Here is a 14,414-nt window from a genome sequence, read left to right on the forward strand (position 1 = left end):
TTCCTCATCTGTAATTTGGGGAGACATTACTAGGACCAAATGGCATCTTGTATGTTCCTGTTGCACAGTAGTTCCCCTCTGACATCCCTGCAAACCCTACCAGGCATAGAAGTGTGTCTTGTGGGCTGCTCTCTGTATCCATTGGAATATTTTATCATTTATCAGACCAAGAAAAAAAAAACCTCTCTAACCTATACTCTACATCAGCGGCAAAACGTTTGTTGAAAGCAACCCTTGCCTTGCTTGATGTCACTGAATCACATTGTCACTGAATTGTCTTCAACTGAATTGCGCAGATGCAGTGTAGACGGCTCTGGTGCAATAACGTGGATGGAGCGCACAAAGGCTGCCGAACTCAGCACACGCCCTGGGCTGATGGGACCGAGTGTGATGAGCCTGGAAAGGCAAGTAACGCCCCGATCTGTTCTTCTGTATTGGGGCAGATGTGGGCAAGATCTGGGCTGTGGGCTCAGTTACCGTTGTTGAGAACATAAGATAACTCAGTGTGTTTCAGCATACATAATACTTTTTTGAGGTAGGAGGTTCAACTTTGCTCTTGAAAATTGTGCAAACTTACCTTACAGCCTAATACTGACACAAGGGACATAGCTATCATTATTTCCTCAATTTATTAGACATATTTTTCTCATTTTAATGTTTTTGAAATTCCAATGTGCTTTTCAATTTATGGGAACATTTAATGTGAGGTACATATCTTTTCTCTCTCTCTGTCTCTCTCTTAGAGTGGCAGTGGAAAAGGCTGTTAAGTTGTTGGAATATCTTAAATTCAAGAAAATACAGAAAGACTTCCCGTGTTCACTACTTGCATACTAGGCTTTTCCCAGGCAGTATTGATCGCTTAATGGAGCTGTGATGTCACCCAGGTTATTTGCAAATCCAAATTCTGAGTTAGTTATAATAGTTCCCATTTATTTGTTAGTAACCAAACAAAATCTGCTTCTTGTATAGCCTAGTGATAACAACATCCCAACAACTACAAGTATTATTAATGTAACATTTTGCACCTGGTGCCTATCTTTTAAGGAGAAAAAGGGTAGTATGTTAAGGATTTACTTACCAAAAGTTTTAGATATGAACCTGATTTTTAAATTCATAAAGAAAATGGTATTCTGTCACTTCGCTGTGATGCAATCCTTGTACTATATCTGAGTCTCATGTCATCCTTACTTAAGTTTTTTCCTTTCTCCTCACTTCTCTCATCGTCCACTTTACTCACTTTTATTATTTTGTTCTCATCTGATTTTCTGTTTTTCCATTTTAGGAATCAGTAGCTCCCAGTGTTTTCCTGGAAACATGTGGTTCTCAGAGATGAGGAACTTACCTATCCCATCCCTGATTTTATAGATAGGGAACACAGAGAAGTGACCTCCGTTCAGCTCAGTCGCTCAGTCATGTCCATCTCCTTGGGACCCCCGTGGACTGCAGCATGCTAGATTTCCCTGTCCATCACCAGTATTCAGGACTGGTTTCCTTTAGGGCTGACAGGTTTGATCTTGCAGTCCAAGGGACTCTCAAGAGTCTGACTTGCCCAAGGCCATTCAGCCTCACTCTGGGTGGAGTCCTCACACACACCCCTCCCTCCCTCCCTCCCCATTTCTCTTCTTTGTTTTCTGTGTCTGAAGGGGTTGCAGGCTCCGCAACTGCAGGGTGTGGCTATAACTCAAGCTCACCAAGCTCTTGAAGTCTCTGTGGTCAAGTAGGAGAACGAATAGCTTATCCACTCATTTCTTAGAGTAATTTCAATTTTTTTAAAATTTTATTAGAGTGGTTTTATAAAGTTGCAATGAAGATGATTTTGTACTTGACCTAGCTTGGTTACTCTGTCAGCTCTGGTTTCACTTCTCTACAGCTAGGACCTTAACATTTGAGAATACAGCTTTCTCCAAGAGCAGCCTAACAAAACTTCGTAAGGACATTAGCATAACAACTTTCGCACTGCCACTTTCACTCACTTAGAAAGAAATATATCTACTTGGTCAGAGTGAACCTTTCACTTTTTGCAAAACATTTAACTCAGTGTGTTGTTGATGGCCAGTGAGTCTTAGGTTTGAGTGGAAATATGGTTCCCAGGCTTCCACGTCAGCCATCAGAATTCACTCGTTCTTCCTCAATGAAGATGTAGCTTCAGCGTCCTTCTATATGTGGTCACCCATACAGCTGCTATCAGTTGATGGGAGATGACAGTAGACATGGTTGACAACTTAGTTAGTTGATCTGAGTTGGAACCAGCCAACTATTCATTTAAATTGAGTCTGTTTGAGCTCAAAGATATCACTGGTGTTGTGTCATGGTTCTTAGTCAATCTGATATATCCACCTGTTATGTCTAAATCTGATACATATTACTGATGGAAAAACCTTAACAAAGAACTGTCAATCATATGATGACATGAATTGTATTTAGTAAAATAGTCATGTACAGGCTACCAAGTTCCATGTAGTACTTGAGAAGATGTCTATTGTGTCTTTTTCTAATCTTCTGTTTTTGTAACAGTAGCAGAAGATAAAAGATTATAGTATAATCTCATACCTGATAAATGGGGGATTTGGGGAGATCTTTCAAAAAAACATTTACCTTGTAAGCGTTTGTTCAGCAAAAGCAAGAGACTTCAAGGCATTCCAAAGGGCAGAGTCTGAACACTTTCAGAAAAGCAGCTTTGCAGAGAACATGATGGGTACATTTTTAGTTTCTTTTAGTAAAGTGGCTAAGTCTAGTAGCTTATATTAAAGACATGGCTGTTTGTGTGTTTATTTCCCAGAAGAGCATTTATGCATTTTACAAATAAGATGGTGAATATGTTTGCACAAATGTTCTGTGTTTCTCCATTCTGTTTTGTTTTCATCAAATTGGCAGTAAAACCTTATCCTTTTCTCTAGCAAATTCTGACTCCCTTTGCTGCTGGGTTAAATTTTTTTCCTTTCTCTTCTCTCTGCCCTGCTCCCTCAGCAGTAATCTGTCTTGGACTGCTGACACAATGTTATTTTGATGAATGGCTCTCTCATGTCCCTTTATTTTTTCCATTCTCTTGTTAAGCCCATTAACATTTTCATTTTAACCCTGTTTGTAAATCTGAGGTTTGAAACTCTTGTATTTTAAGCTTCTTTGGGACAAAATTTACCTCCAAGTCCTTCTTCCAGTCTCTTTAGAAAAACATTTATGTAAAATATCATTTAAATGATTCTGGGTGCTTTTAGGAAACACCAATTATGTTTTGGCTCCAGCTCCACCACTTGCTTAATGCTTTGTTATGATGTAATGGTTTTTCTAGTATATAATTATTGTTTGTTTAGTTTCTTGGTAAAATAGATTAACTTGATACGTGTTTGCCAAACAGTCCCCACTTCCAGCCTCTTTCACCTCAGGTTCTTCCCTCTTCCTCTGAGGTTCTCCCTTCCCTTTGAACCCCCATCAGTGGTCATATCAGTAAGAAATATTTAAGTTGCAGACGAGTTTTATTTAGGTTTTCTTTTAAGAAGGGTCCCTATAAGGACATTTTAATCCATTGTTAACTAACCTATGCCCTTATTCTGCTCTGGTTTATGGTAATACTTAATGAGAATTATGGTCACTTTGAAGAATATTGTTCTTGTGTGAAGGTAGAGTCTATAGAATAGAGAGGCCAACAGAATAAGGACTGAAGTGTTGTGAGGAAAAAAAATATATTTCCAAACAACTTCTCTTTGTGAGAGTCCATGACTAGCCATAGGAATGTTCTCTTTAGTTTTTAGAATTTATAAAATGTGTATTTGATATCAAGGTTTGAGGGCTGAATTTGGGCATTGGCTGTAACCTCAACTGTATATTAATTAAGAATTTTGTTCAGGTCAGATTGAATTGTAGTAGTATAAGAAAATTGGCTTTTTTTCTGACATACACACACATGCAAAAACTAGTCAAATGTAAGCAGGTCATGGAGCTGCCATTGTAGGTGTACAAAGTAAGAGACACAGGCCCCTAATTGCTTTCTGTTCTCCTGTCATATGCAAATAGCCATCATCCTCAATGTCACAAAATAGCTGCTATAGCTCCAGCCATTGACTCTGAGTCCCAGGCAAACCAAAGGACAAGGTGCAAAGAGGCAAAAGGACCGTCCCAGGAATCTTATCCAATGAATTCTGCTAACATTTCTTTGACCATTTCTACCTATACAAGAATCCAGGGAAATGTAGATTGTTAAGGAGGATGAAGAACAGAATGACAATGGGTAGACACCTCAGACTGTCAACCTCACCTCACCATCTCATTAATCTTGCTTTTAAATCTCAGTCTGTTTAAGATATCAAAAATTGTTCCCATTTGCTAACAGTAGAAGGACAGCATATATCACAGTTAACAGTGTGTACTCTGGAGCCAGATTGTCTATGTTTCAGTATTAGCTCAGCTCCTTAACAGATGTTTGACATTAACCCCCCTGTGCCTCTGTTTTCTTTTCTGTAAAAATGGGGTAACAGCAATACCTATTTCATAGTATGCTATGAGGATTAAGTAAGTTAATACGTACATAATACTTAGAGTAGTATTATATATATGTAGTATTATTATTGAGTGCCTAGCAACTATTAAGTGCTATTAAGTGTAAATATTTACTCTTATTACTACAAACCTTTTTCAAGTTGGATCTCCTGTGTCCTCAGCTGTATATTAGATGCTTTCCATACATTGTCTTATGTTAAACTCAAAACAACTTTGGCAGATAGGTTCTCATTTTTCAGCTATGGAATTAGAGTTCAGTGACTCATCCGAGGTCACAATTAATTTGTAGAATGGCCACCCCACGCCACCAGACCATTTGCCTGCTAAGCTATGTCCCCTTAAGATCTGCTCTGTCCAATAGGGCAGCCACTAGCCACATATGATTAGCGAGCATTTGAAATGTCATTCTGAACTGAAATGTGCTAAAATGAAAATATATACCACGTGTTAAAGACCTAGCATGAAAAAAAGTGTGGGAAGAAAACCTTACTTATAATTTTATGTTGATTATATGGAAAAATAATAATATCTTGGATATTTTGAGCTAAGTAAAAGATATTAAAGTTAATTTCAGTGTTCTTTTTACTTATTTCAATGTGGCTACTAGAATTTCTTAAATTATATGTGTGGCACAAGTTATGTTATTAGATAGTGGTGCTGTATAGTACACCAGGCTGCCTCTCTTATTGATGTTTTAAAATTTTTAATTGAGGGATATTTGCTTTACAGTATTTCATCAGTTTCTACCAAACATCAACATGAATGAGCCATAGGTTTACCCATGTCCCCTCCCACTTGTCTCACTGATTTTTATGTGCATAGATTCCAAGGAAGGTTCAAGATTGCTATAAAGAAAACTGTAAAATAATTTTGGGGAGTGATGTGGTCACTTCTGCCTCTGCCTACATTTCTCGGGTACAGAGTTGTCCAGGAGTCTTTGGATGCCGAACCTTTTAAGCCTCAGCCAAACAGCCCAGAGGGAGGGATGTGGCCCCAGTTACTCAAGAGGATAATTTTAAGGAAGAAGGCATAAGGGCAGAGTAGAGAAAGCCTAACTGCACTCTTTTAAATAATTGTGTGCCAGGCTTTTGCTGGGACTGGCCACTGACTGGGGCTTCACCAGTCTCTTATCTGTCCCATTTCCCCGCGCACTCCCCCACCGCCTGACTCTGCTTCTAACCTGAGTCCTCCCTGCAGATAAATCACAGTGGCCACCACCAGCTCCGCTTCAGAGATCTGAGCAAGCGGCGGGGTGTCACTCTCCTGCTGCCCGTCTTCCTTTGTGCATTGCTCAGTGACCTCAGCTTCTTGTCAGGGCCTCACACCCCAACAATGGCAGAGGGTTGAAATGGGCTTCTCCACTCCCTTGTCCTGCTGGGGAGTTTTACTTTGTTTTACTTTAAAGCATCAGGGCCTTCTTCCTGCTCCAGACTGAAGAATCTGAAACCGTTAGCAACCCAAAAGTAATAAAGTTTAGGGCTCCCTGTAATGTGTCCATTTTTGCTTTAGTCTCATCTTCTGCTAGAGTGAGTTTATAGTAATCTTGTAACTAGCTTTTTTTCCCCTTCTCCCATTTAATTAAAATTGGGTTTTCAAATCCGTGAGGAACCGTAAAGCATTATATTTTACCAGACTCACAACATCTCTAGGCTTTGTTAATGGAGATGCACTATGCAAATCCAATAACTCATTTCAACCCTGTCTACAACCAGTAGACAGCCCATTTCCACGCCTCATTTTTCCAAGTAGACTAATTGAGGGCTTCGAGGCTGGCAGTCGGACTTTCCCTGCTAGCCTGGAGCCAGCCACTCATTGGCCAGTTTTATTCAAGCCAGTTGTAAATGAAGACACAGCCTAAAATCACTAAGAGGTTAAAGTCCCTACCATTTCCATTACTCACAGAGATAATTAAATTGCAGCATTTCAAACCAGTGCATGGAAAACAATGATAGTACGGTATATTTAAAAGGACAGCGGGTCCTGCAATACCTCAAGCACCGAGCTCTCCCTCACTGTTCCCCTTATTAAATACAGCACTGCAAGTTTGGATTTTGTGTTCCCAAAGAAATGGAGGTCCCTGTGACTGATGGATCCTGGGGAAGTTGGAGTCACTTTGGAACCTGCTCAAGAACATGTGGAGGGGGCATCAAAACAGCCATTCGCGAGTGCAACAGACCAGAGTAAGTCCACGAGCTCATCGCTCTTACTACTGGGGCGGTTGGGGTGGAAAATTCCTAGAGGAAGTCATTTAAATTGAGGCAAGTGAAGAGCTCTTTCCAAATTATAAAGTGAGTTGACTTCTAGGACTGCCCAGACCAATGGTGTCTATGCTCTATCCCTCTGTATTATTTTTCTGCTGTGACCCTTTATTTTAAAAGCTTTATCTGTTAAATGGTAGATGCTTTGTGTTGCTTTGACATTCGGGAATGTCTCACTGGCCCCCACCCCAACCAAGGGCTGGGGTAGCATGCTAATAAAGCAAACAAGTAGATGTTCATTAGGAAACAAAGAAATTGGACATTTCCACCCAGATTGTAGATAAATGTTAACTTTCTACTTAGTAACTGAAATGCTGAAAAGGGCACACAGACCCCCAAGGTGGCATTAGTGAACCCCAAGGGACCTGGAAGCCTAAGTCAGGATTTACTTTTGAATCAAACTATTTTTTCCCTGACTCTTGAGGTCCCATCCTACAACCGCTTTTCAGGGTGATTCTCAGCGAGTGACCGTAGTAGTCTCTACCAGCCAAACCTTGTTGAAACTTACATGTTCAAATAAAGTCCACAGGCTTTTCCCCCAGCATCTCATTATGATAGACGTGTTTTTGGGGAGAGGCAATTTATAAGCGGATTTTAAAAGTTGCTATCTTCATTATAAGGAGTAATATCAAATTTTGTCTGGTTCTAAGATGTATAAAGCTTAGAGGAACAGAAAATAATACATGCTTTTATTACCATTAAAGCTATATAGCCCAGGAGGTCGTCCCAGATTAGTTTTTAGATATGCAGACTCACAACCATCTTTAAGAACCAGCTGCTTTGGGATTATGCAAAACGGTTTGGCTCAGCAGTCCTCTTTAATTTTTAACAGCCTGTATTAGGGATAACAAACTGGATAGGAGAGAGAAGCAAGCAGGTTGAGGAGCAAAGTGGGCTAGAGCAGTAGACTAGGTTTTACTGCAGAGCCTAACCCTGAAGTCCTGACGTAGTAATAGCTACTCAGGCCAGCTGATTCTCCCTGAGTAGGAAAAAGGCCTCCTGTTGACAAAGGTGCCATTTTTTAATAATGAAAATCTGAATTGTGTACACAAAAAAGAATATAGCTTTAGCCTGTCATTGCAAGCCCTGGTCACATAAACACTGTATAGTCCAAATCACAGATGGCGATCAATTTATTTTAATTTATTTTTGTTCATAGTCCAAGATTGTTTCATATCCACATAATATAAATGTTTAAGGACAAGTCTATAAGATAAAGACTGATCTGTAAAACTAACCCTGTAGCTATGTATATAAATTAATATACATTAGATTTTCCCATAAAGTCTATGTCTAGTACTAGCTTTTAAAATAATAATGTAGAGAATGGACATATGTATATGTATGGCTGAGTCCCTCTGCTGTTCACTTGAAACTATCACAATATTGTTAATCAGTGATACCTCAATACAAAATTAAAAGTTTAAAAAAATACAATGTAAATATAGTAGGTGTTTTCAAAAAAATCAGATACAAAAGTGTATGATATCAAAACTTACTGTCATTATTATTCCTACTCCCCTACTCCCCATTAGAAATAACCACTAAAAAATAATTAGAAAGATTATCGATCTAATATGTATTACATAAAATAAGTATCACATAACATAAAATATGGGTCATCCTATATATATTGTTCCACAACTTGCTTGTTAAAATCGATTGGTTACGTAATCTTAGCTGCTTATATTGTTGAAGTTTTAAAACAGAACATTTTAAGCTAGCAGCAAATATGATGAATTTTTTAAAAATGTAAAACATTTGGCTACATTGAACCAAATTGTTTCTATCATGTTGTTGTTGCTGTTGTTATTTAGACACTGAGTCATTTCTGACTCCTTTGTGACCCCATGGACTGTAGCCCGCCAGGCTCTGTCCATGGGATTCTCCAGGCAAGAATACTGAAGTGGGTTGCCATTACCTTCTCCAGGGGATCTTCCTGACCCAGGAATTGAACCTGCATCTCCTGCTTTGGCAGGCGGATCCTTTACCACTGAGCCACCAGAGAGGCCCTGTTGTTATCATAATAAGCTATTATTATCATGGGAGTGTGGATATTGCAAATAGTAGGCACTTTTAACATTTTGACTCAAGAATATTCTATTCAAAAGAAGTGGGTTTTTTGTTTTTGTGTGTGTTTGTTTTGTTTTTACAGTGTTAGAGCAATTCTAAAAGTAGTGTGGAAAGAGATAAATCACACCATAACTGGAATGGGCCAGGCAAAGAAAAGCACCCAGTGTAAAGATCTCAGCAGGGAAAGATCTTGAGCTTCAAAGCGAAGCAGAGATCCTCGCCTTCAGAAGTTAGGAAGTGATCTTTAAAGACTTCAGTTAGATGTTCTTGTCCTGGATGTTTGCTATGGGAAGTTTTAAAATAATACAACCCACCTAGCTGAGTGTCAGCACTGACATCATTTCATTAAACTCCTCCAAGTTATGTGTACTTGGGGATGTCCCTGTGAACTACTAAGGAAGGAGTCTGCCTCTCGTAACTGAGATTACGATGGCGCTGGGAAGTCAGCTAGACAAGAAAGAGGGACACTGAAAAGAGAAAAACAGGTCCAAATCAGTTTAAAAGCTTGTTCAGAGAAATTAGCAGAGCAGATGGTTTGTTGTGTAGAATGTGCCAGTGCTTGCTGTCCAGATTCTCAAGAAGTTTGAAAGAATGGAACTCCTGGCCCCCACGTTGGCTGGCAAAATGCTCTTCTCAGTTTCAGAAACCCTTAGAATATAATGAGGAGCTCCATTTTTAGAATATGTGGTAGGCCTCTCTCAAGAACACTGGATTGTTCTTAAAATTTTCACTGTATTCATGGGATTCAATAATATATTTATTTAGTATCTGGATACTTTAAGCTATGTACTTTTTTCTTTATGTAAGCTTAAAAAGGGAAGCAGCCTTGCCATGTGCATGAAATTACACTATACTAGAAGAGCAAACTTTAGAAAGCATATCCTTTCTAATTTCATATCCCCAAAATGTGTTTGGTCCCAGTTGGTACACCATCATGACAATGGAGCCCTAATGTTTTGTCTTCACATGCTTTACTTTTTTAGTCCCTTTTTTGATTGATGTCCTACATATAAGATAAGCGTATGTTTTGGTCTGTAAGGATGGTCCCCATTTACATGTGTTATCCTGGAGAAGTTATCGATAGCTCTCCTTTCAATTCTCAAAATGTCCTGAATTAAACAATTACATGGTCACCTGATCTATAAGAAACATGTCATAGGATGAAATTTTAAATCAGAACCACCAAAAACAGAACTTGGGGTCCCAAAACAAGACAAAGCTTTAGATATAGAAGATGCATTACCAGGCCATTGGGCCATATACTTATTTTGTGCTCTAAATTTGGCTCTGAGGTTCCTGGTGACTAGAACAAACTGGATTTCAGAATTGTTATGGTCTATCAAACTAAAAAATCATGCAGATTTTTTTTTTAAAGAAAGGCAAAATATTTCCTTCTTATACTTCTGTTTTGCTTTTAAGTTGGTAGGTCAAATTAAAGAATAAGCTCATAGATTTGAGAAAAAGACAAGATTGTAAACTGCATATTTCCATTTAAGCTTTGACTCTAGCAACTGCTTATGAAATCTTCCATAAATAGAATAATAAACATGTGTATATTTCACCTAAGAAAATTAGTCCCTCATTTGGCTATGAAGTTTTTTTGAGGTATTGAGTTGGATGAATTTACAGATGGTCCCCAACCTATGTTGGTTAGACTTAAGATTTCTCTACAATCATGCAAAAGCAATACACTAGGTTTCCCAGGTGGCTCAGTGGTAAAGAATCCACCTGCTAATGCAGGAGACACAGGAGACAAGAGTTCGATCCCTGAGTTGGGAAGATCCCCTGGAGAAGGAAGTGGCAACCGAATCTAGTGTTCTTGCCTGGAAACTCCCATGACAGAGGAGCTTGGCAGGTCACAAAGAATCGGACATGACTTAACAACTGAGCAGGAGCACATGCAGAAGAGAAAAAGTGCTTCAGAGTTTGAATTTTGGTCTTTTGTCAGGCTCCTGATATGCAGTATGATGCTCTGATAATGCTGGGCAGCAGCATCCACTGTACCTCCCAGTCAGCCATGCGATCATAGGGGTAAATAACTGATATGCTTCTAACCATTCTATACCTAGATAGACATTCTATTGTTTACTTTCAGTATAGCATTCAATACATTATGAGATAGTCAATACTTTATTATAAAGTAAGCTTTATGTTTGATGATTTCGCTCAACTGTAGGCTAACATAAGTGTTCTGAGCATATTAAAGGCAGGCTCTTCAGTAAGTTAAGTGTATTAAATGCATTTTCAACTTTTAAGATATTTTTCAAATTACATTGGGTTTAATCAGGACATAACCCCATACTGAGTCCAGAAAGATCTATCTTTTGAAATACTGAGAATTGGCTGCTGTGGAAAAGCCATTACCTAATGAATGTATAGAGATCCAGTCCCATAGACTATTCCATTTGACAAAGTTGTTAATGATTGCTAGTATGGCTCCTTGGTCCATCCCATCTAACCCTTGAATAGTCTTCAGCATTCCTCATAATTGGTCATTAGACCCCTTCTTAAAACTCTCCAGATATAGAAAACACATTTACCTTCTTATGCTGCCTGTTGTATCATTAGAAATTTCTTCCTAGTGCTAACCCTAATTTGTTGTAAGTAAACATAAATGTTGAGATTTTTGTTCAAACCCATTTGCAGACCAAAGTTTAACTTTGCTTATAGGTAGAATATGCCTACAATGATCTTTGCAAAGTTCTCCCAAAGCTTTGGCCGTGCAACATTGTGAATTTTCTTTGTATATATGATTCAACTTGCCTATGCTGAATACAGTTACTTTTGTAGTAATTAATCAGCAATTTCCTTAAGTTCTTTCTATCCCTGTTTGAGAAACAATATTTTTAAAAGGATTTTAGTAGTTGGAAAATGTGACTAATACTATTTTTAAAGTTATATTTCCTATAATTTTCAGTATTTGCCTATGGGGGAATAAAACTCTCACTCAGCTAAATTATTAAATTAAAACAAGAATTTTTCCATGAAATTCAGTTGTCTGAAGCCCTCCCCATTACACAGTCCATGTAGATTCAGTAGAGATCCTATTGTCTAGGATATTTTTTTAAAGCTATATATTTTAAAGGGCAAACTTACGCTCATTCATAAAATACCATTTGCCTTCACACAAAGAGCAAATAAAGTCATAGAATGAGTTTTGAAATGGGAAGAGACCTGTCTCAAGAGTGGCACTGTGGGAGGGAGGCCAGGTCATGGGCTTTGGGTCAGGAAGGCCTGCCCTGGTCTCTCAGCCAGTGTGTCTCACTTAACTGGCATGGGAACTTGCCAGGTTAGTTAACATTTCTAAACCCAGTTCAAGCAAAGGTTCAGAAACAAGGATGTCACTACCTACTGCACAGGATGGCTGTGCACAGTCAGTGACCTATCTTGGCAAGTGACATGGTGCCTTGTATGCTAGACCAGCTCAGGGCTCAGCAAACATTTTCTGTAAAAGGCCAGATAGTGAATATCTTAGATTTGGGGAGCATCAGCTGTCTACAACTTGAGAAACATACATGGATAATATGTAACATGTGGGTGTAGCTATATCCCAACAGAACTTTTATAGACATGGAAATTTGAATTTCATATAATTTTTATGTGATCCAAAATATTCTTTTTATTTATTTCTAAATCATTTTAGAGTGTTAAAAACTATTCTTAGCTCACTAACCATATAAAAACAGACAGTAGGCTGGATTTGGCCCATGGACTATAGTTACAGACACTTGGAATAACTTAACATTTACTGTGTGGGTGGCCATGTTCAAGTGCTTCAAATCTATTAACCATAAAACCCTCACTCAGCCCCATGAAGTTGATATTAGCATCATCTCCCTTTTATGGATAGGGAAACTAAGACTTAGAGAGATTCAGTGATTTGCCTAAGATTGCACCGTTGTTAAGAAACAGGGCTGGGGTTCAAACCTGTTTCCAGGGTCCGTATATAACCTTCAGCAATAGTGCCTCATACATGGAGTATTTTCTGTGTGTTCTTTATTTTTTTTAATGTCAGTTATAAAAAGAAATTTAAAAATGCTCTTTTGGTAGTGGTCAGAGCAAGCAAAGGTGGACAGTGTTACTATGTGAAACGGGAAGCCACCTGCAAATGGTAGCTGTTTGCTGCTCTTGTTCAATTTCAAGAGTCAGAAAACACTTGATATATAAGAGAATTGGAAGGAAAAAATCAACTGTAAAAGAAATTATTTTCAAAAGGGAAGAAATATGAGTTACTTTCAGGCAACAGGTAAATGACCTGATGGATCTGCTGTAGTTAATTGAAACATGAAAAAAAAAATTCCATGAAGTTTGTTTCAATTTGAGAAAAAAGTTGAAGGGGACCTTCGTTATAAATGGAAAAACAGATTTTACAGCTATCTGAGCCTGCTCTGTTATTCATGTGTCATCAGTGATATTTTATGCATGAGACTGGGTTGCTTTGGTACTGAGAGAAGAACTTGGTATCCAGGAAACCAAGACTGCATCTCTACATAGTACCAAAAAAGAAAAAGACAGGACTCTGGGCTGTAGCTCATGGGTAATGAAACAGAAAGAGCACAGAGGGAGAATCTGGGAAGCTTGAATTTCAGTCTGGTCTCTGCTCTTGTGTTAGCTGTGTTACCTTGGGCAAAGTTCTTAATTTCTCTGAACCTTCTCTCCCTTGGTATAAAAGTACTTCAGCTGGCTTTCCCTTGCACAAGATATGCGTGAGTACGGGCTAATCAAGCACACAAGGCAGATCTAAGTCACATGGGCTTAATGGGGAAACGAAAGCCTTCATGATAAATAACAATGAATACTTACCATACTCCTTATTGAACTCTTCATTTATAACAAGCCTTTCAGGTGAACAGTATCACCTCTGTTCACTTGGGCAGAACGAAGCTCACAGAGGCCAGGTAGCTCACACAAAGTTGCCCAGCTTGTGACTGCAAAGCCCACGCTCTTACCTCCCTATCCACTGCGGAGGGAACATGTTTATAAGAGTATCATAGACAGGCAGCCCTTCCTGAGACTCAGGCACTCAGCAAGGCCAATGAGACCTGACTCACCCATAACAAACAAACTGCTGGATCGGATTGGGTTGGGTTGTGCTGAAATATGACGTCAGAGTCGCTAACATTTTTAGGCATCTGCTGTGTGCACTCATTTTAGAGAAGAGGAAAACTGAATCTGTGGGAGGCTAGAATGTTGTCTCTAGTCACAGAGCGAGGCTAGGGCCAAGACAGGAAACCAGATCCAACTCGGCCTCTGCTGCTGCTGCTAAGTCGCTTCAGTTGTGGCCGACTCTGTGCGACCCCATAGACGGCAGCCCAGCTCTGCTAGACTGCCCTTGATTCTGTATTTTACGTCATGGATATAGTTCCCATTTCCCAAGTCCTAGTTTAACAAAACAAAACAAAGGGGGGGAAAAAAACACAACACTTCTTGTTATCTGAATTACTCTGAAAGATTCACTCTAAAGACAAAAGGTAGAAATCTTTCAGCTTGAGAGGTGCCTTAGAGTAGCTACAGTATCCAGGCTGCTCTAGCTGTGGGTGGGTGAGTCTGATTTCCTCTGATTCTGTGATCTTCCCGTTTCCATGATGC

General features: G+C 39.1%; 1 protein-coding gene across 1 annotated transcript in view; it reads left to right on the plus strand.

Annotated features, from left to right (window-relative positions):
- ADAMTS9 (ADAM metallopeptidase with thrombospondin type 1 motif 9) overlaps positions 1 to 14,414 on the plus strand; it is a 162,287-nt gene that overhangs the window by 40,795 nt on the left and 107,078 nt on the right. The window contains exons 11-12 of the mRNA XM_068981738.1: positions 297 to 404; positions 6,529 to 6,674. Coding sequence (XP_068837839.1) covers positions 297 to 404; positions 6,529 to 6,674 — 254 coding nt within the window. The remainder of the gene's footprint in view (positions 1 to 296; positions 405 to 6,528; positions 6,675 to 14,414) is intronic.

Source organism: Capricornis sumatraensis, chromosome 10 (genome assembly GCF_032405125.1).
Source record: "Capricornis sumatraensis isolate serow.1 chromosome 10, serow.2, whole genome shotgun sequence".
NCBI classification, from domain to species: Eukaryota; Metazoa; Chordata; class Mammalia; order Artiodactyla; family Bovidae; genus Capricornis; species Capricornis sumatraensis.